This window comes from Cavia porcellus, unplaced genomic scaffold (genome assembly GCF_034190915.1).
Source record: "Cavia porcellus strain 051 isolate PalLab524CR breed Dunkin Hartley unplaced genomic scaffold, mCavPor4.1 scaffold_3, whole genome shotgun sequence".
Lineage (NCBI taxonomy): Eukaryota > Metazoa > Chordata > Mammalia > Rodentia > Caviidae > Cavia > Cavia porcellus.
The window spans coordinates 41,952,490-41,974,597 of NW_026947486.1; the positions used below are offsets into that span (position 1 = coordinate 41,952,490).

General features: G+C 36.1%; 1 protein-coding gene across 5 annotated transcripts in view; it reads right to left on the reverse strand.

Annotated features, from left to right (window-relative positions):
- Positions 1-2,676: 2,676 nt before the first annotated feature.
- The window catches only part of Nexmif (neurite extension and migration factor), a 258,454-nt gene continuing 239,022 nt past the window's right edge, over positions 2,677-22,108 (reverse strand). For all 5 annotated transcript variants that reach the window (XM_063246107.1, XM_063246104.1, XM_063246105.1 and 2 more), the window contains 3 exons: positions 14,777-14,905; positions 9,734-14,093; positions 2,677-9,134 (listed from right to left, as the gene is read on the reverse strand). In XM_063246107.1, the coding sequence (XP_063102177.1) occupies positions 9,041-9,134; positions 9,734-14,093; positions 14,777-14,858 (4,536 nt within the window). In that variant the 5' untranslated portion in view covers positions 14,859-14,905 and the 3' untranslated portion in view covers positions 2,677-9,040. The remainder of the gene's footprint in view (positions 9,135-9,733; positions 14,094-14,776; positions 14,906-22,108) is intronic.

Genomic DNA, 22,108 nt, shown 5'->3' on the forward strand with positions numbered 1-22,108 from the left:
CTCTTTTGGAAATTTCCAGCTACGCCAGTAATTTACCACTGCTATGGTCTATTTAGAATAAACTACAATAATATCTGTAAGAATTCTTACCTGCTAAACTATGACATGACATCTATCTGAGATCCACTAGATTACCTCTCTAGAGAAGGCTCCTGATTGCAGTCTAGTCTCCACTTACATTGACACATTTCAGCTTGAAGTAGATAAGATTAAATATATATCTATTCTCCTCTAAATACAGCTAGAGATACTTCTTCAAAAGGAAATTATTAGGTGGATAAGTTATTTAAACATATTACAGGCAATAAGATAAGACTAGGCCTTGAAATGTCAGTACAGAAGACAGCCATGGCTAGAGACACAATTATAGAAGCAAAGAAGGAGAGCATGATTTCTTCCACATGCAAAAATAATCTTGACATTTTTGTCTTAAAATTTGTAAACCTGGCTGCACAAAGTAAATATTCTTCATCAGAATTTATTTGGCAAAAGGACAAACCTGACAAGCACATCTATGTCTCAAGTCTTATAAAAGAACATACAAACAGGAAGTGGGAGAGCCCATTGCAGTTAATAACATGGGGTCAAGGATTTGCTTGTGGGTTAACAGACAATTGATCACCATCATGGCTGACCTTCCAGAACACAGCCAAGGAGAGAGGAACATCCCAGTCTCATGTTTCCCCTTCATCCTTCCAGTGCAAGCATTCTTAAGGATGACCATGGAGGAAAGCCAACACTTCAAGTACTGAGATCCATGCAGGCTGTAAAACACATGGCATGGAGATCAACTAAAATAAAACACTCAAGAGGCTCACACACTGAAATCCAACAGAACTTTTCACAAAGTCATAAAAATATATTTGTTGATATGATGATGAGCATAGCCTATATGCTGTTTTAACTGCTGTAATTACAAAAACAAAAAGGGGGATATGTTTGGGACTAGGAAATGTAAATTTGACAGTATGTCCTAGGCCCTCCTTACCCTGCCTGCCTTGTGTGCCAGTTTTGAAATGTGGAAATCACTTTTCTCTCTTAGTCAGTGAATTAGCACTCAGGGATGGGGATGTGTCTTGGGTTGTTTCTTTTATGATGTTAAACTCACCTATTCTAGCACAGCCTCTATGTTGCTCCAAGAAAAGCACCCTAGCTCTTCTCCTACACTGGCTAATATATAGTGACTAGTTTAAAGTATATTTGTCTCTGACCATTCTGAGGCATTGACCTCCCAATTCCCCATCATGTATTACTAAATTTGTCTTTTTCTTATTTCAACCTTTTGCTATATCCCTTTTACAGGCAGTTAGGAATCTTGGACAGGTCACTGATACAGAGTGGTCATTACTGCTTGTCTGTTCATAGCAGTTAGGAGTACCTCTTCACAGAGTTGAATAATATAGATGGCTAAGTTAGGAAGAAATATTATAGGCAGTCAGACAGGGCTAGTCCCTAAAGGAAGTCAGTGCAGAAGATGAGAACACATTACAACTGTGGCTAAGAGGTGAATCTGTCAAAGGCCAGGCCTCACAGATGGAACAAGCAGGCCTACATGGCTCTTCAAAGGATAAGCAATAGCTTGAAGATTGTACTATAATTGGTATCACCTAGTCTAACAAAGTCTACATAGATATGAATCACCCAGATGAGTGACCAGGGCCTCCTGATGATTCTTTCCTAAAAATGTTTTTGCTCTTTCCACATACTCTTGCCATGTGACCTACCTCTACAATGAATCAAAATTACCTAAGAGGCTATACTTGTAATCTTATTGATTGATCATAGTTTTTACCCACATAACACACCTCATGATTTTGTATTTATCTCATGATTTTCCTCTATAAAAATTTCTCTTCAAAGTGAGGTTCATGGCAAATCACTTTCAAGCCCCTTCCTGTCTCTTAGGAGCTATCTCTCTCAGTAAATTTTTCATAGTTTTGAACTCCATTCTTTGATTTCAGGGAACAAAAACTTGCTGCATCTGACATCTAGCAGACTTTTTCCCCTATATCAGATGAGTTGTTCCAGTGAAGAGAGTAGCACTCTCTGATACACAATTTTTGAGCAATGGAATTCAAATCTCAAAACCAAGAAAGCAGCAGGTGGTTTATGTATATCATAGTGATCTTGCCATGGTCAACAAGGACTCTAGGCTCTGATTGGCAACTCAAGTAGTTTAGGCACTTTAAAGTCCAATTTTTTAGACATAGCAATTATTAAAATAGTGGGCACAGTAGGGGTAGAACTTGAGAAAGTCCTGAAGCTGATGCTTTGGTGCACACCTACACTCCCAGCTACTGAGGAGTCTGAGGGAGTAGTATCCCAATCTTGAGCACAGGCTAGGGAATTTTTATAATATAAATAATAAAATAAAAATCATAGTAAGTTAAAAAGGGTTGATGAGGTAGCTTTGTATTTACAGGGATCAGTCTCTAGGAACACACACACACACACACACACACACACACACACATACACACACACACACAGAAACAGGCTGAATGGCTAAGTTAAATAATGTAGGAACTGTAGCTTTGTATTTACAGGGATCAGTCTCTAGGAACACATACACACACACACACACACACACACATACACACACACACACACAGAAACAGGCTGAATGGCTAAGTTAAATAATGTAGGAACTGTAGGGAATTATGGAAATCTGACATGTTTTTGGGTACCAGGCAAATCAACATTTATTATTTCAACAACAGTTTTTACACTTCAAGAAGGTTGCATTTCTGCAAAACCCATCTGGATCACAAAAAAAGGACACTATGTATTTTAAGGTCTTTGAAGATAGATGGGAAACACTAAAAATCAATTCTCCAATTTGAGGGGAAAAAGAGTTTCTTGCAGAATACTAGCCCAGTGCTTCTCAAACTTTAAACATGAACAGAATCATTTAGTCATCTTGTTAAAATTCAGATTCTGATTAAGCAGACTTTAAATAAGTCCTGGAGTTTAGCATTCCTAACAAGTTCTCAGACAATAGTAATGCTGTTGATCCTATTCAAAGTGTTGGAATATGGTTAAAGCCATTAATGGCAACCACTTATCATGAACTATTTGCAATTCTATTTGCCTATTATGTGTTTGTTTTGAAATGTAGTTTCATAGGTCAAATCTAATATTTTTGGGCTTTATTTTGCATATTTTTACTCCATTTCACCTTTTTAGAAGTTCATTTCTACTGTGTTTTACAATGTTCAATGGTGGCTTGTAAGAAAAATTGGTACTTTACCAGAGATAGTTTGAGAAACACTGCTCTAGATCAATGAAGTTTTTATTTGGGATGTAGATTTAATTAGAAATGGTTTGATTTCTGTTACATATGATTCTAAAGCAGAATTTTAAACTTTTCTTTTTATTTATTCCATAACAATAACAAAACTCAGCTAGGTAACATTATGACAGTTTCACCATACATTCAGTCACAAATATTTAAAACTTTTGCAACAAGAACAACAAAGCCAGAGGTGTTACAAGAATAATTTACAAGAAAATCTATAAAACAGCAAGAAGCTCACAAATGTTCATTTTCTTTTACACAAGATCACTATACTCTTTCACAACATCTTTTGTGTTACAAAATTCTCAACAAAAGTGTATTTTTCTTTGTATTGTGGTTTCTAAAACCAGAAACTTTGAAGTAAATATCCTTTTATTAGCACCTAGTGGTGCAGAAAAAGGAAACCTCTCACATACAGACACTTCACAGCACTTTTCTAAGAAAAATATACACTTACAAAATATGTTACAAATTGGCACACTTAAAAATATACAAGATTTTGTAGGCGTCTTAAGAGTGATCCTTAAGCTTTATACTTCAATTGACTCTACAGGTTATTTATAAAGCTTAATTCTAAAAGAAAAAAGGCAAATAATTTCTTAACATTTTAAAGTTGCAGTGTCATATGTCAAACATAAACTTAGGTTACATTCATAAAAAGGGCTTCTAAATTCTTTTACTTTAATTTTCTTAAATATTTAAGGGGCTGAGGAAGAATAAAATGGGGATAATCGTTTCCTTTAGCACCATAAATCAGTAAAGAGGTGCATTCAGTTCTATGGAAATTAAGGACTAGTACATTCAAATCTGTAGGCAACAAACTCTAGTCAGTGCTACAGGTATCCCAGTGGAGCTTCTTAACATTTCCACTCTCCTCCCTGGGAATGGAAAACAAAGGCCTCTTCTAGTTTTCATTCAATCCTTTTCTTTTGTGCTGTAAAACTAGGCATCTATCAAAGAGGCAGAATGATTTAGATATCTCCTTCATTTTGAATGAAATGCCCTTATAAGACTCAAAAATCCCCGAGTCTATTGGATGGACATCCTTTTCATCTTGGTAAGTGTTTCTTCAATGTCTTTAGTATTTATTTGTCCAGATACTGATTTTAAAAGCCTCATTTACACCTTAAACATTGTACTAAGTCTCTCTTTTATATTGTCCTGCCCCAATGTTTTATTTCTTAGTTACGATTCTCAAACCAAGAATACATCTCAAGTATCATGTAGTTGCAATGGGAGCTCTGCTTCATGATTGTAGCTACTATTTAATGCTAAGCAAAATATGTGCCTTAAAAGGTATCCTCAATACTGTCATTAAAATAATATCATGCTGGTTGAGGACCCTCAAATGGATGACAGTATTTCTCCTAATTTAAACATCCCAACTCAAAGTTTTCTCGCTTACTTGGGTCTTTTAAAAACTATTACAAAACCCTTGGCCTACAGTGTGTTGATAAAATCTCTATTCATTGCTAAAATGTTTGATTTTGGTACTAAACCTTCTAAACATACTTACAAGCTCAGAAAACAAACCAAATCCATATGTTTTAGTTTGTAAAAATGATGTATTTCTGTAGTGATGCCAGTCATTAAAAAATTCCTAAAGAAAAACAAAAACCTCCAAAGCTGGGGGTTTAGCTCAGCAGCACAAGCACCTGCCTGGTAAGCACGAGGTCACAGGTTCAATCCCCAGTTTAAAAAAAAAAAAACTCCTTGAATGAAGTGATTTGTCAATAGTTCAGGAGAAAATAATGATTTCTGATTCTGGAAATGGTTAGGAATAGCTAGTTTTCCATTTGCCTCTTCAGCTTAGAAACAGCTCTCTTCATTTTGTGGGATTGTTCTGAGAGCATCTGTAAACTGAAGGTGTGATGGATCTGTATCACATGGTTAGCTTGGTAGGAGCAATCTAAGAGGTCCTTAGATATGGTTTTCCTCCTTTAGGCAGTAAATGCTAATTTGAACCCACTAAACAGAAATTCACTAAAATTTCAGAACTTCACATAATAGAACGGAGGATGCTGGCTAGAGTTGTTTACATCTTTTGAAGCATCCTTCATACTTCTGTTACACACACACACACACACACACACACACACACACTCAAACACACACATACACACACACTTGCCCCCTCCCTTTTCCCCACCCCCCTCCCCTGCACACACAGAGATGCTTCCTAGCAAGGAAAAAGTTCAGAAAAGGTGAAAGTTGTCACAAAAGCCCAAATAGCACCAAGGACTTCAGGGAAATGGCTGAAGAAGTGATGGTCAATGTAGTACAGGAGGTTTGAAAGCATTTAGACTTTTAAGAAAAGGTAAGGCCTTAACACATAATTGCACAGAGTAGCAAGAAGTCAGAAGGGAAAGCTGGGAGGAAGCAGCATACGTGAGGCAGCTGGTATCTGAGACACTGGAGAGACAGGATGGCCACTGGTTCAAGCCAGTTGTCATAGATCAAGCCCAACCCCCAAAGTCTCAAAGACCCTTGGTCAGGGTCACTGTATCAGCACCCTGTTCCACATAGGACAGCACCTAACCAGGGCAGGAGATTAGACCTATTTTTCTACCAATCTTTAAGTTAAAAGGGTTTCTAACTTTCCTCAGTGATGTGACTGCTTGTGTGTATAAAATTAAATTTGAAAATTGCCAAGGCAATTACAAGTGATTAAGAATATGAAGCTTCCCCTTTAAACTTCCAAAAGAAAATCTTGTCATTAATGTCTTTAAACTGTCAGTTTGGGGAGGTAGAGTATAACACCACCAAAGAGGAAAAATTCTAAGACCAAATACTGACACTGAGAAGAATAAGGAAGGATACATTTCCAGGAAAGTAAAGATTAAATGAAAGACTTTTAATAGAAAGCAGCTTGTCAGAGAGGAGAGGTAATAAGAATGTTATTATAAATTTCAGACTAAAGGAAAATTTAATATTTCTGACTTGAGATATCAGTGATAGGGCGAGACACTACTTTTCTACATTGGCCCTCACTCCGCTAAGGCAGCTGGTTGAATTAGAGATTTCCAATAAGTTTTTCCTTCTGTGTTGTGAGAGGAATAAAAGAATTATGAGAGCAGAAACAAGACCAGCAAAATGCAAATGCTAGAAAACTCAGACCATAGTGTACTGAGAGAGACATTAAGTGCAATTAAGAGAATAAACATCTTGGCCTACTGCTCACTTTTCAACTTAATTTCTGGTTATATTTCAGTACAAACCAGCAGTTATAAATCATTCATTCATGTGTTAAAAACATATAATGTATTATAGGCCAACAAAAAAGGTGCTTTAGAATGACAAATCTTTGGAAAAAGGGACAAACCATGCCCTAGAATTGGCCCTTAGTGGGCTCCATAGGAGCAACTAAAAGAACATCTACTCCAAAGGACTCGTGATAGCAATTCTGGAATGGAAATTGTTTCCAACAGTTTCAGGCCATTCTACTCTGATGTTATCCTATTTTGAAAATCTGAAATGATACTTTTAAAAACCTGGAAAAACTTTTTCCATATTTATTTTCATAAAACATATTGTACTTATGGAATATTTTCTTTATTTCTTCTTAAATAGCCACCTTTCGATTACATGGAAAACACTATTACTATAAGTCCATAAGAGACTTTGAAGCATGGACTCTTGGGGATCACAATACAAGCTTACATGGTGATTTCAAGCCAAAATTCAGGTGCAAAACAGAGCAAAAACAAAACAAAACAAGTAACTAGAAACTATCCACAACATTTAATATCAATAGCTAGCTACAGATTGGAGTAATAGAAGAAAGTGTTCCAATTTGATTATCTCCCCTTTTGGATAGGAGCTGTAAGGTAGAAGAGGCATTTCATCTGGTAACTTTTCACTAGATAATTTTCTAGGCTCACTGCACATGGAGTATAGAAATGGGTCTCAACTAGCCTCATAAACTGATCCTCACCCACTTGTCCCCACACATACAAGAGACTGATGCAGAGAAAACACACATTCAAGAATACAAGCCTGTTGATTTTAGTATCTAGCTGTAGTAGGAGAGCTGGCTGGTGAAAGGAATCATGAGCTGGAAAGTGTGTCTGCTTACATATGTGACAAGTTTCTTTCCATTTCTCTCTACTTTCAAAAGTGTTGCTTCTCTTTTTGTGAATATATTTAGATGACAATGACTAGGTAGGTTCAGATTTTGTTTAAATTTTTCCTTTTGAAACATGTTCCCTTTTTTATTAAGCCCCATTCCCCCTACCCACTTATTCTCCACCCTCCCACTCCAGTCTATATATTCACAAGTTAATAGGTTAGAACAGTATTAGTAAGAATAGTAACAACAACAATCAACAACAACATTAATAATATTAATCCCCTACATCTGCATAGCACTTTTTGATCTACAAAGTGCTTCCACATCCATTATCTCATTTGTGCCATAAAGTATCAGTCATCAGACACCTTCAACTGTGCAAGGAAAAGACATCAAATTTAGAAGTCAAGTGGTGAATAAAGGGGAAGTAAAGGCTAGTAGGGAAAAATGTTCAGCATTGTGAAATTATTAAAAAAAGATGGAGAATGAATTAAAAATGTGACTTCAAATTTAATATTAATAATCCAGATTTAAATTTAGTGTGTGGCATAAAATTCTACTCATCCTGAGATTAACAATTAATTCGTTGTTACTACTGTTTGTTTCACTTATATGCTATTACATGTTTTTAACTAACAGGAGAAAAATTTTGTTCAACTGAGATGCCTTAATATTTCATTTTAAAAGACATTGGCATTGCAAAATTAAATACTTAAAGAACACAAATACCATAGTATGAGTCCAGTTTTGACAAAACCAAAATAAAACACTTAAGAAACTTCTTAAATAGAAGCAATCTGTGCACTTCATTTAGTGTCAAATTTATAGATATTTTATAATTTATCCCAGACTATTTTAAAATATATAAAACTGAAATATAAAGTATCAGCAATATAACTTTGCATATTAAATAATTTTCAATCACAGATTTTGCTTTTAGAAAACACACTTTCAAAGTAGCTGTTTTGTTTCCTTGTAAAAGACTCTTTAATGCATATACTCAGGTCCCTGATGGATTTAATTTTATGACCTTCAAACACTTCTAATATTTAGACCCTTAGACAATGCAACAGACAAACCTTTGTTGTGCCTTAACCGTTCATGTTTCCACAGGATGGTAGTGTTTAAAACTGTAAAAGAATGAATATATTTATATATGTGTGTATATATATATATATTTAAAATTGATTAATGAGCTTTAAACCATTGGGTGAATCCATAAGATGAGGTAAGGAATTTTGGCACGTGTCAAATAGTATCCTTTATGTTTTGGTAAGTCATGTAATACAACATATTTTTCCACTGTGATCTACAGGTGCTAGCCACATAAGTGGGAGTATTTAATGGCAAGAGTCACTGGAATGTTTCTAGTAAATTAAAGGGACAAGCTTCCCCAAATACTCACAGCCAATGTTGATATAGGAAGTAAAAAATATATACAATACAGTCACTTGTTTGTAGTTTGGCACAACGTTTTCCATTCTCTCCTTGTGGGTACATAGTGATAAACCACTTTTACAACCATTATGACTTTTAAAGTCTTTTACATAGAACATCATATTTAAGTTTGTTTTCAAAGACTTATTCCCACAATTTAAAATTCTTTTTTTTAAGCACTTACATGGTGACATACATACCACAAGGCATATTTTGAAAGAAAATAAGCACAAACATCAAATGTCTTTCTGGAAAATGCAAGTCTCTTCTTCAAATACAGGTAAAACCCGAAATGTTGTTTCTGCTTTTAGGAGATTGTATTCAGAGTCCCTGCAGAAAAATCAAACAATTTATGCCATCTTAGTTAGTTTTAGTGTATGTCCTTCAAATGGATCATACAATCTAATATTTAAGCATCATACTAGATGCTGTATGATGCACAGGAAAAATACAGATAGAAGGGAGGCACTAGAAATCATTTCTAATTGCCATGTGTTGTGATTTTGCTTTCCAACTAGTCCTCTCTTTGTTTATAAATGATCTTGACTTTTTAATCTACATAAATTTTTAATCGTATCACTTTAAATCTTACTTTAAAGCCCTTCACTTCCCAAAATCATTTAAGAACACATTTTAGTTCTATTTTCTTAAGAAGTAAAAATTAATGCTGAATAGAAGAAAAAAGTAGCTTTGTCACAGCTTATCCCTAGCCAAGTCAGGAAAAAATTGCCCAACCTTGCAGGTGGCTTAAAAATACAGGCATTTTCATGCACTTTGTTTCCTTTCCTTTTTAATTTGAAAAAGAAGAGAATGGTACAGTTTCTCATGCAAACTTTTGCTTTCAAGAAGGAAAAATCAGGAATTGTAGGCTCAGCAGGTAGTAGGAAATTTAAGGGTGCATCATCTCAGCCATTCTGGTGGAGTATTACCTCAGTTTTTCCAAAGAAGCTGTCCCCACCTCATCCTTGTGGACTTGTTCTCTCTCCACGCGCTTCCCCTTATATTTCTCATCTCTTAGGACCTTGGAACTTGATTTGTGACGATACAATTTTTTGTGTGTTGGTCCATTATTGCCTAAAGTGCTCATGTTACTATACTTTTTATCAAAGAAGAGAGAGCAGTTGTCCTCATTAAAACCAGGCATGTCTGTGTGGCCAGGATCACCTATTGTTGTTTTCACATTGCTTTTGCTCATGCTCTTGATTGACCTGGGATTCTTAGTGGCTCCTGAGAACCCACTGTTGACTTTTTTCTTAGACTCCTGTGGTGTGCCAGCCAATATTTTGAGGGTTTTTAATTTTAGACTATTAGAATCAGGGGAATAGACTATGTTGGAGTCTCCATGATGTCCAATGGGTTCCCAAAGGGGCTCTATGGAGGCCATCATGAATCTCTGCACATCTGCCATACCAGAGGCAATATTGGACAAGATATAGGAGGGCTCTTGAAATTCCCGTTGGTCATCATCCAGGATGTTGTTAGTGTTAGTACCCATGCTGATATCACTCCAGCCTGGGCTGCTGTCTTTTCCCAAAGCCCAGTTATCAGAAAGTCCCTTCTCACTTGGCATTTTCATAGAGGTGATGGGGCCACTATGTTGGATACATTCAACCAATGGCTTCCCAGTGGATGATACACCATTGGTTTGTCCTCCGCGGCCAAAGCCAATTTGCACTTTTTCTCCTGTGTTGGAAGCTATATATTTCCCTTTCTTTGTTGATTTAGGGATCTGGCGGGAGGCTTTGCCAGGTGGCTTTTCAATTCCTCTATTGTTGGCTTTTAGGGACTTTTTCCTGTTGCTTTTCTGAGAAGAACTTTGATTCACAGTCCCACTCTTGGTGGGTGAACTTTTCTTTTTTGATTTTTGTGTTTTGTTGTTGGTACTAATCTGACTGGTTGGATCATTAAATGTTGATAGGCAAGGATTTTTTTGGATCAAGCTGACAGACTCTTCATCATTGAACATATGGAACTGAAATTGATGTTTATTTAATGTAAATCCATCATCCACTTGGACCTGCTGTGAAAGACTACTACAGTCCCACTTTATTTTCTCCATGTTGCCCAATAATCCTGGAACCCTTTCTTGGAACCCTTTCAGTGTCTTTGTACTCTCACATCTGTTAATCTGAGGGGAAAGATTGGGAGTATCAGGTGGGGACATCTCTGAGAGGGAAGAGTGTCGGAATTTGTCAGGAGTGAAGTTGGAGATATCCAGAAGGTCAGTAGACTCCTTTAATGGTGCTATCTCATCAATGCTTTGCTGGATCACTAATTTGGGGCTACAGTGGGCCAAGAAGTCATCAGTGATATCATCATCACCATCTTTTTCAGAAGACTTCAAGTTTAAGGAGCAATAATTACTTGAGCTGGCAGAGAGTGGGGCCACTGTGTCAAAGCTGAAGAGCCGACCATCATTCATACTCACTGAGCCCTGCTGGAAAGGAAAGCAGATCTCTCCATTACTAAAGTGACATAACTGATAAGTGTCATCTGATGGAAGTTGGCTGTTCTGTACAGAGGCATACAGAGCCTTGTTGCAACTATTGCCACCACTATTGATGCAAAGTCTACTGTATGTTGCAGATGTGAGGTTATTTTCCATGGAAACTATGTGGGAGGTTTCAAATTCACTGGATTGGTTTGGGGCTATCTCTTGTGAGACTTCAGCCATGAATTCCTGGGAGCCAGAAGTAGTCTTGTTAGGCCACACATTTTCATAGTTGCTCGATTCCATTTTGAAGTTATGAGATGACTTCTGTAGCTCAGAGTCAGAGGATGAGGAGATCACACAGCCCTGGGCTGGCTGGAGAGGTACAAATGATTTTTCTCTTTGAGTAAGGCTGTCTTCATTTTGCTCTTGAGAACTGTGGGTGAAGTATGACATACTAGTATTATTTGACAAGTCAGAAGCATCTAACAATGTCTGCAGGTATCCTCCAGGGATAACAGGTATGTTAGTGGAAACACTAGCAGATGACAGAGATATTTCAGAAGAACAGGTGGTTGATAAGAAGGCATTCTTACCAACTTTTGTCTCATGAAGTTCCGGCAAATGGGAACTCTTTAAAGTCCCAGGAATAAGTTCACTTTTAAAATTAGCCTTGGAAGACTGGTCTTCCAAGAGAGGGCTCATTTGAACTACTGACTTGCTTTCTTGCCCAGTTTTGATTTTCTTAGATTTCAACCTAGCTTCGCTTTTAAATTTGATTTTATTGAGCACTTTTCTCTCTGGCCCCTTAAACTCTGTGTCTTGGACTTTGACTTTCACTGAATCAGGGCTTGTGATATCATTTAAATGTGATCCACTTGCACAGATGGGGTTAGCTAGAGGTGCTGGCTTCAGAGTACATTTTAGACCTCCATTTTCTTTGTGATTATTTGTTTGTCTTTCATCATTGCCAAAGGAAATCTGCTTATTACTTACTGAAGTCTCCATGGAGGGGATTCTTTGAATTCTGTGCCTGTTGCTGAGTTTAGATTTTCGTTTACGAGCAGGTGGGAGAAATGACACTTCAAAGCTACCTGGTTCAAAGCTTTGCTTTTGGCATAAGGGGGTCTTAACACATTCTGGGTGGTTGTTTCTCTGCTTTTTCTTCTTCTGCCAGACACCTTTCAAAGGTGCTAGCTTGGCATATTTGTTCAGTTGATTTTCACTCAGATTCACTGTTGTCTCACTAGCATCCACTTTACTCAACTTCACCAGCATGTTCTTCTCACCTTTAAAACGATTGATGATAATATATTTGATGATAACTGGCGGTTCCTTACGAGTTACTTTTCTTCTCTTCTTGGGGCACCATTCATCATCATCTTCCTCTTTGGAACAACCTGGCAGCCATTCCTTCCTCTCATTCACTTTTTCACCCTCTATTGAGTCAACGTCATACAGATAATCTTCACTGTATCTGACTTTCCTCTTGGCTCTCAGTCCATAGTTCTGTTGGGAGGAGGAGCTTGTAGAAATAGTGTCCCGAGCCATATAGCGGCTACAATCCTTTATGTCTCCCATTGCATCATATGAGACTTCAATGAAGGAACTGTCATCACTGAAATTTCCTGAGGTCTCTAAGGAATTAGCAAGATGGCCTTGCTTTGGATTCTTAAATTGCCCAACCTCAATCCCATTGCATAATTTGTTTAAGGCAGGTTTCCCCCCATTTTCTTTTCCATCTTTTTTCTCTACACTTTTATCTTCATGTCTTTCCACTTTGCCTTTCTTCTTGTCCAAGTTTTTATCTTCCTCCCCCCAGATGATGTTCATATCAGGGACCTTGAATTGGGAAAGATCACTGCTCTGCTTCATGGCCCCAGTTTTAGACTCCCTCTTGGGACAGGTAGAAAAAACACTGGGAAAAAAGTTGAACTGGGCATCTTCCTGCATTAGAAGGCTAGTTTTGTCTCGAACATTGTCCTGAAAGGACTCGTACCGAATTTTTAGGGAGCAGACATCACTGCCCAGGGTTGACTCATCATCATCAAACATGTAGTTATCTACATCTTCTTCAGAGAACAAATTGACAGATAGTTCATTCTTGGAACAGAGGTCAAGCAGTTCAATTTTACTCTCACTAATGAAAGTCTCAAAATAACCCCAATCCTGATTTGAATTTGCAAGCAAAGCTTCTTCTGTATTGCACTTATCTAACAGTAATGCCTCATAATAACTTTTCTGAGCTGGATCTTCCAAGTCAATGTCAGATTTCTCAGCTTCTCTCCTATCTCCTGCCCTTGATTTATGCAGTGGGAAGCTCAGGAGCTGGTCTGAGAGCAGCTGTTCTCCATATTTCATGTTTTCTCCAGCATTAATGCACTGAATCCCTATATCAGAGACTGCACATGTTTCATAATCTCTATTTAGATCACTGACTTTAAGACTGATCCCTGGCTGAGGCTCTACTGCCTCCTTGGATTCCATGAAGCAGCCCAAGCAAGTCCGGCTAGGCTGCATGAGGCAATCTCCATTCAGAGCTGACATGCCTGCAGGCTCCATTATAGCAAATGGAGCTTTATCACACTCATTGGGTAGTGACCATGTGTTCAAACCTTTTGCAACACCAGATGTAAGGGAGATGGCATTCACAGAATCACCATTAGCAGCATGCTCAGGTACTTCAACCAGGCCCAAAGGTGATGGAGGGCTCTGGACACAGGGCTTCTTAGAGGGCAGAGGCAGGAGACCCCTGGGAAACACTAAGGTCTCTTTTTGTACTACTGGTATAGGCTGGATTGGTGCAGCTGCTTCTAGAGCAGCAAATGACTTCATTGCCACATCTTGGTCCTCTGAGTCTACAGAATAGGGAAAGAAATGACAGAAATAAAGTTAAGGGACTTAGACTACACTCATTAACCTTTCCTTGAACATTTTCTGTTGCTTGATCTTGTTACATAAGTTAAACATGTGTTTCTCTACATGTCACAAGGTACAATCGAATCATTAAACAACAACTTCGATTTCATACTGATCATTATTAGCAAATGAAAATAATTTTTAAGGCCCAGCTTCTTCCTTAGAGAAAGGTAGAACCCTCCTCATGATGAGGGATTGGTAAATCAAGGCTTTGGGCTGTGTGTAGAGGGGGCACACGCATGCTCATGTGTATGAAATGCTCAGATGGGACACTCATGGTTTTGAATTATGAGGCACAGGTACATATTGGAGGTGTTTTTGATGTTACTAGTGAATCTAGAAATTCTAAGCTTCACATCAGAGCATATTTATAATGCACTAAGAGTTTTGTGGACCTGTATCTGTCACATCTGTCACACATTATCTGGGAGAGTAATGGGGTTAGAGTTCATGGCTCTCAGAAATCCTTGTAACCCAGTTAAAGACCTAGTGGAATAAAGTTAGATTAACATTAGCCTCATCCTAAACTCAATCTATCCCAACTTTGTGGGTACTAAAAGTTCATACTAACAACAAAGCATCACTGGGAGAAATATTGCTTACTATAATTAAGTTCCCTTACCATTTTCTTTGATCCCATTAATCGGAGTGTTTTCTCCATTGGCTGAGGCTGTAGCAATAGCCTTATCTTGTTGGTTATCCATGAATATAATCTCTTACTGTTTCATTCCAAATCCAAATGATGTCCAACCTGCACAGTTTAAATATACGATATAACATTAAATTTGTTTTATTTATATTGTACAGGTTATTTCAGCTATAGAAATCTTAAAAAGCTCATTAGGATTTGCCTGTTTCCAAACTGAGTTCAATACTACTTTAGTTTTTGTTTTGTAGTTTTTATCTGTCATATAAGTTATTTCAGAAGCTCACACTTCATTCGTACATCCTAGGTCTTTTTGTCCCATCTAGGCCATCATACTCTTCAAAATTGAAAACTGAAGAAGCAGTGCAACTTACAGTTTTCTCCAAGTCGTAAAACATTTACCCTAATCATACTTGTCCAATAAGAAAAATGCAAAGTAAAATCTAGTCTGAGTTGAAATAAGAGGTATTTAGATGTAGACATTAGCTTTGCTTCATTTGTCTCATTTCTACTGCATATGACCAGGAGCTCTTCAGAATCAAACCAGTTCATACATATGTACAACGTATTCAACCCACGGATTTTTTCTCTGCTTCTTAAAATTTGAATTGATAAGGTTAAAAGGAGTGAGGATTTCATGGTTTCTCAACTTTTAGGACCTTTATTGGCAGTATTACTTTCGCTGTAAACATTACTTGGAGTATTATTCCAAAACTATAGCAAGATTTTAAATTGTGAGTACAAACAGAATCTACATTTTTGGAAGCATATTCTGGCACATTTTAGGTGACATATATCTATAATCCCTCATCTGTTCACCTATTTTAGTGATAGGTATGTGCAAAATGATAGGAAATAAGGCCACAGAGATACAAATATTTACCATATGCCACTCTAACATCTATAAATCATTACTCATCCAAGTCTGCTTCCCTAAACATTCTCCACAGCCAAGAATTCATCCATATATTTAAAAACATAAACTGCTGATAGTTAAGCAGATATTAACAAGAATTTCAATTATGTACTCATTTATCCTGATACAAATATTCCCTGGTTTACAATAGTTCAATTTATCAGTTTTGACATTACAGTGTTATGAAAAAAATACACATTCAGTTGAAACTGTAGTTTGGAGAAGATGGCTGAGTAAAAGCTGTCAGCTAGTCACAGCCTGTCTGACACCTGTAATTGAGACATTAGAAAACAATAACTTAATGAAGAGAAAGAGAAGAAGAGCTCTGTGAATCAAGAAATAGCAGACAGGAGACCTAGAAATCACAGATAATTTGGAGAAACTGAAGACAACTTGGAGAAGAGAACAGGGAAGTCTGGAACATTAACCTTGGCTCCCAGGGAAGGAGACTTGTCTCTGCAAACATTAGCCCATTGAAAATGAGCAGTATCAATGATACATAATGGAATAGCAGCACAAGCCTGAATAAAAGTCTATGGTTATTGTGCTTTGAAAATAAAGTGTTGGGTTTTACTCTGTAAGTTAGTTCTACCACATGGTAACTAGTATTGGAGAAGAAATCTTTTGCAGCACTCACCACATAAGGGAGTCATATAAACAAGAGCCATTTTGAGAATAAGACTATTGTTTAAGACTAAGCTATTCTGAGAATCACGAGTTATAGAACAACCATGATTCAGAGTTTCTGGGATCAGCATTAGGTCTAAGAAGACCACAAGAAATAGTCTCAAAGTGGAGGACAGCTAATCATAGAATACTTGAAAAGTTTAAGCAGTGGTGGAACAAGCTGCAGTGGATACAGTGGTTTCACCCTCTATGGTGAGACGGCAGGGCATTGGCATGTGATTTTTCTGATGGGATTGTGTCTGAAATTCTGGGATTAAGTCCATAAGACTGTCTTGCTTCCCTTGCTGCCTACTTCCAGGGCAGAACTCAGTGTTTGTTTTCGCCATATGCTAACATGATCGGAGACCTCAGCTTGGAAGTTTACTACATCCAAGAACGGACAGATAGAGGGGCTTCTGGAGCAAGTGGTACCCCTAACAATCCCACTGACCACAAAAGTACCAAGGATAGCAGTGGTTCAGGGCACCCAGGAGGGCACAAACATGAAAAGCCATTGTATTGAATGTAGTCTTGAGGTAAACAATACACAATTGACTGATCCTGCCCAGTGGAAAGTGGGATAGGACTGAGCATTCATACAGCAAAAAGTGGATGTGGAAACACAACGCACTCTATTTGAGATTCAATATCACTCTCCATATCTGGTGGATTCCAATTACACAGTTTCTAGAAAGAAACTTCCCTTCCACAAAAAAACACCACAAAGTGGAGGAACTTTTTGGACTCATTTATTTTTCTTCTCTTTTGGGGATTATTTCTGTTCTTTCTTTTGCTTTTTGTTTTATTTTTTCTTTTATTCTTCCTTTTGTTTTTATTTGTTGCTTTTTTATAGTTCTATTCCCTTTATTAAGTTGGATTTTTATCTAACTTTTATCTCCTTCTAGTCCCCAGAAGAAAGTTGGGCACTAAGAAGACCTCCAAACATTACATTCAGTAAATTAGTAAAGATATGGCACCAAAACAAAGCAAAACCCAAAAATACATAGCAATGAAACAGACTCTAACTGTATATCCAAAGTAGTCACAGCATTCTTTAATCTAAATTAATCTTCAACCTGTGGCATAAAGCTAATAAAAACATGAGAAACAAGGCAACAAGATGACTCCAAAACCCCATAACTCCCCAAAACCTACTCTCCTAGGCACTGAAGTAGAGGAAGTTATAGGCAAAAGCTAAAAGATCCAAATGGCCAAAGTATTTGAAGAGATAAATCAAGAAACATATAAGAAAATTTACCATATGTGTACAGAGTTTAAAGGAGATTTAATTAATAAACAAATGATTTGGTCAATAACATGTTTAGTGAACTGAAAGAAGAAACAATAATAAACTTATTAAACCAAACAATTCAATATATAAATGACCATTTTGATAAATAAATAAAAATTATGAAAAGAAATTGAAGATATAAAAAATTTGACAGAAAACAAGGGCGGCAGATTAGACCAATGTGAAGATAGAGTGCTAGACAAGGTAGACACAGAAAATGATGTGATTAATGACACCCTAAAGCAATAATATCATGACAAATAAATATAACAAATGCTAGATGGTGTCAAAAAAGTAATCTAAAAATTATAGTAATAAAGGAAAAAATTATAGGACTCAAAATGTATAAAATATTTTCACGCTAAAATCATAGCAGAGAAGTTTCCAAAGCTAAGGAAAGAATTCAAATTCAGGTATAAGAGATATATACACCAGAAACAACATGAGAAAAAAATCAAGAAATTCAACGAAAAGAGAACATATTAAAAACTGATAGAGTGAAACAGCAAGTAACCTATAACAGCATATTTCTCAGCACAAACCTTAAAGACCAAAAACCTTGGAATGAAGTTTATTAAACTCTAAAAGAAAACAACTGTGAATGCAGACTTCCATAGCCTGAAGAACTTAGCCTTCAAAACTGACTGAGAACTAAAGACTTTTCATGACAAAGAAACCCTAAAGAAATACATGATCACAAAACCAACATTGCAGAAAATACTTATAGGAGTCTTAGATAGAGCAGAGAGATCATCAGCAAAAATGAGCCCAAAAGAAAGAATACATATAAGTTGACTAGTAGTTAAACTAAAGAAAAAATAAAGGAATCTGTCCTGGAAAAATAATGCAATAATAGAATTCAAGAAATATCTTACAATAATAGCTCTCAATGTAAGTGGCATTAATTTCCTAATTGAATGACATACACTGGAAGATAAGATTTTAAAAAACACAATCATATATTACCACAAGAGATACACATCATCCAAATGGAAGCACAAAGACTGAATATGCAAGTATACAAAATGAAACCAGAGTCAGAAATAAGCAGAAGTAGCTATCTAGTAAAGGGAAAAATTCAAAAGGAAAAGATAACATTTTCAAATACAAATGCACCAAATGTTACACACCCATCTTCCTAAACAAAAACTAAGAGACAAAAGGACTGCCACTAATGTAATCAAAATGGGGAGGACTGCAGTTCCCACTTTTGCAAATAGGTCAACTGGGCAAAAAATAAGTAATCTCACAGATTTAAATGTCATTTAAAAAATGGACTTAGCTAAAATCTGAAGAATGTTTCATTAAACCACAACAGAATTCACATTTTTCTTAGCAGCACATGAAACTTTTTTTCAAAATAGACCGTGTCTTAGATCATACAACATACTTAAATAAATACAAAAGAATTGAAGGAATCCCCCCATACAACAAGATCATAGTGGAATGAAAGTAGACATCAACAAAAGAGACCACAGAAATGATGAAACACACAGAGATTAAATAATACATTATGAATAATAAGTGGGTCACAGAAGAAATCAGGGAAGAAATTTGAAAAGTTGCTAGAATCAAATGACCAACAGTAACACATCATACTGAAATCTATAGGAAACAAGGAAAACAGTCCTAAGAGGAAAGTGTTTAAAACTATGAATGAGCACATTAAAATTTAAAGTGATCCCAAATAAATAATTTAATGATGCATCTCAAAGTGTTAGACAAGCAAGAACAAGTAAAATCTATGATTATTAGAAGGAAAAATATTATAAAGGTCAGAGTGGAAATCAATGAAGCTGAAACTGATAAAAATTCCAAAGAATCAAAGAATCCAAGTGATTCTTGGAGGAAAAAGGATGAACAAGACTGACAAATTCTTAGTCCATCTTTCCAAAACAAAACTAGAAAAAGAAAATATCCATTTCAATGCAATTAAAAATGAAAGCATATATGAAGTTATATTCAAATATTTCAAGGAAAGAGACACTACGTTAACTACTATTATGTCAGGTTATCTTGCGGTGAAGCAATAGGTTGCTGAAATTGTCATGCTTTGACCTGTATTGTTATGTTGTTATGTCCTCTTTTATCTCAATCTCCCCCTTATTCATAAGAAATATTTATTTGTTTTATTATTATTTTTTTTAATTAAGGAAAAAATAAAAAAATTAGCAGGATATATTATAGTAACTTTTTTGATTTCCTATTAACTTGATTTGAAGCCCTGTATTACTCCCATTATCTTGTTTTGATTGATTAGACTCTGTTCTGTTCTGTTTGATAGTATCAAGTTTTAGGGTATAGGCAACTACTTTGAAGGCGGTAAGATTCACTATGATGCCCATTCTGGTTTGACTATTATCTTCTTTTGAAGTCCTGTAATGTCTCCAATGTTTAGGTTTTATTTGTCTTGTTCTGTACTGTTTTGTTCAATTTTATTATACCTAATGATATAGGCAATACTTTTTAAGGAAGCAAGAGGCATTATGGTAACCATTGTTGATAACCTTGTATTCTGTTTTTACGTCATGTGCTATTTCTATTCTTTGTTTTGACTGACTGCCTTGTTTTGTCATATTTGATTTTATTCTCTTCCAAAAAAAGTAATAAGAACTATGGGAGTAATAAAACCCAAAATGTGTAAATTTTGTTGTAAAAAAGAGAGGAAAAAAAGTGCTCTAAAGAATACAACTGCAAGTGTGTTTAGGTGTGTTAAGATAGATGACCATATTACTGAGTTTTTGTTGGATGATTGAACACAACTGTTTGCAGTCTCACTATTTGAATGTCCACTCTGTATGCTTTAATCCTATAATTTGAACAACTATTTCTAAGATGGCAATATGTAATCTATTAACTTGTGATTTCTTACCGTTCTTTTTGTAATTCTGTATTACTTGTACCCTTATACTGTTTTGTTTTCTTTCCTTTAAATAAAAAAATGAAAACAAATGTAATCACAACAGAAATCACCAAAATTCATATGACTGTAACAATTCTTTTAAAAATTATATTGAATTTTAGTAAATTAGAAAACCTAGAAGAAATGGAGAAATTTCCAGACACATAGTAATACCAATATTGAACCCAGAAGATATAAAACCCTGGAAAGACCAATAATAGGCAATGAGATAGAGGAAAAATAAAAATATTCCCAGATAAAGTCTAGAATTTGATTGATTAATCACAGAATTCTACCAGAACTTCAGGGAATCTAATGCTAATACTGCTCAATCTCTTCCATGAAATCTAAAGGAAAAGAACACTGCCAAACTCATATATAGGACCTAGAATTACCCTCATACAAAAACCAGACTAGAACTTAACCAAAATGAAAACTACAGACATGCCTTTTTGTTGTTTGTCTGTTTGTTTGCCTATTTGTATGTCTTTTGAGACAGGGTCTCACTAGGCAGTTCACAGGCTGGCCTAGAGCTCATTTTGTAGCACAGATTGGTCTTTAACTCACAATGATACTCCTACCTCAGCCTGCCGAGTACTAGATTACAGGCATGCACCACCATACATGGCTTAGCCTCTTAAATGAACATTCATGTAAAAATCTTCAACAAAATAGCGGCAAACAGAATGTAACAAATCATTAAAAAGATCACACATCATGACCAAATGGCTTCACTTTTGGGATACAAGTGTAGTTGAAACACGTAAAGCAATAAACATAAAACATCACATAAACAGAAACAAGAAGAAAAACTATGTTATCTCAAAAGATGAAGCAAAGGCTTTGACAAAATGTAATATCCATTCGTGATAAAAATCCTGTAGAAAATATGGATGGGAGGACCTTAACGCAAACTGATAGGAGCTATTTATGACAAAAATATTGCCAACATCATATTAAATTAGAAAAAATGAAAGCATTTCTTTTAAAATCAGTGATAAGACAAGGGTCCTGTTCAGTACAGTACTTGAAAATTTAGCCACAGCAATCAGGCAAGCGAAAGAAAGAAAAGAATTACAAATAGGAAAGAAAGTTTTCAAACTGTCCTCTTCCACAGATAACATGATCCTTTACATATATAACCAAAAAAAATTCACCCAAAAGATCTTAGAATTTAACTATTACAAACTGTGCTGCTATAAATGCGGATGTGCATATATTGCCATGGTATGATTTTTAATTCTTCTGAAAAGATACTTGGGAGGGAAATACCTGTGTCAAATTGGACCTCTAGCCTTAGTTTTCTGAGGAATTCTCCACACTGGTGCAACTACTGTTGCACAACAATGAATTGTTCACAAGCAAAGAGGAACTAGGGAGGGGAAAAGGGAAAAGTGGAAAAAGGAAAAAATGATAAAACAAGGATAAGCTGGAAACAAAGTTTTGTAAATAATGAGAAGTAGAGGGGTTGAAGGGAGTGAACAGGGATTGGGACAAAAAGAGGAATAAAGATATATCATATACAGATACAAA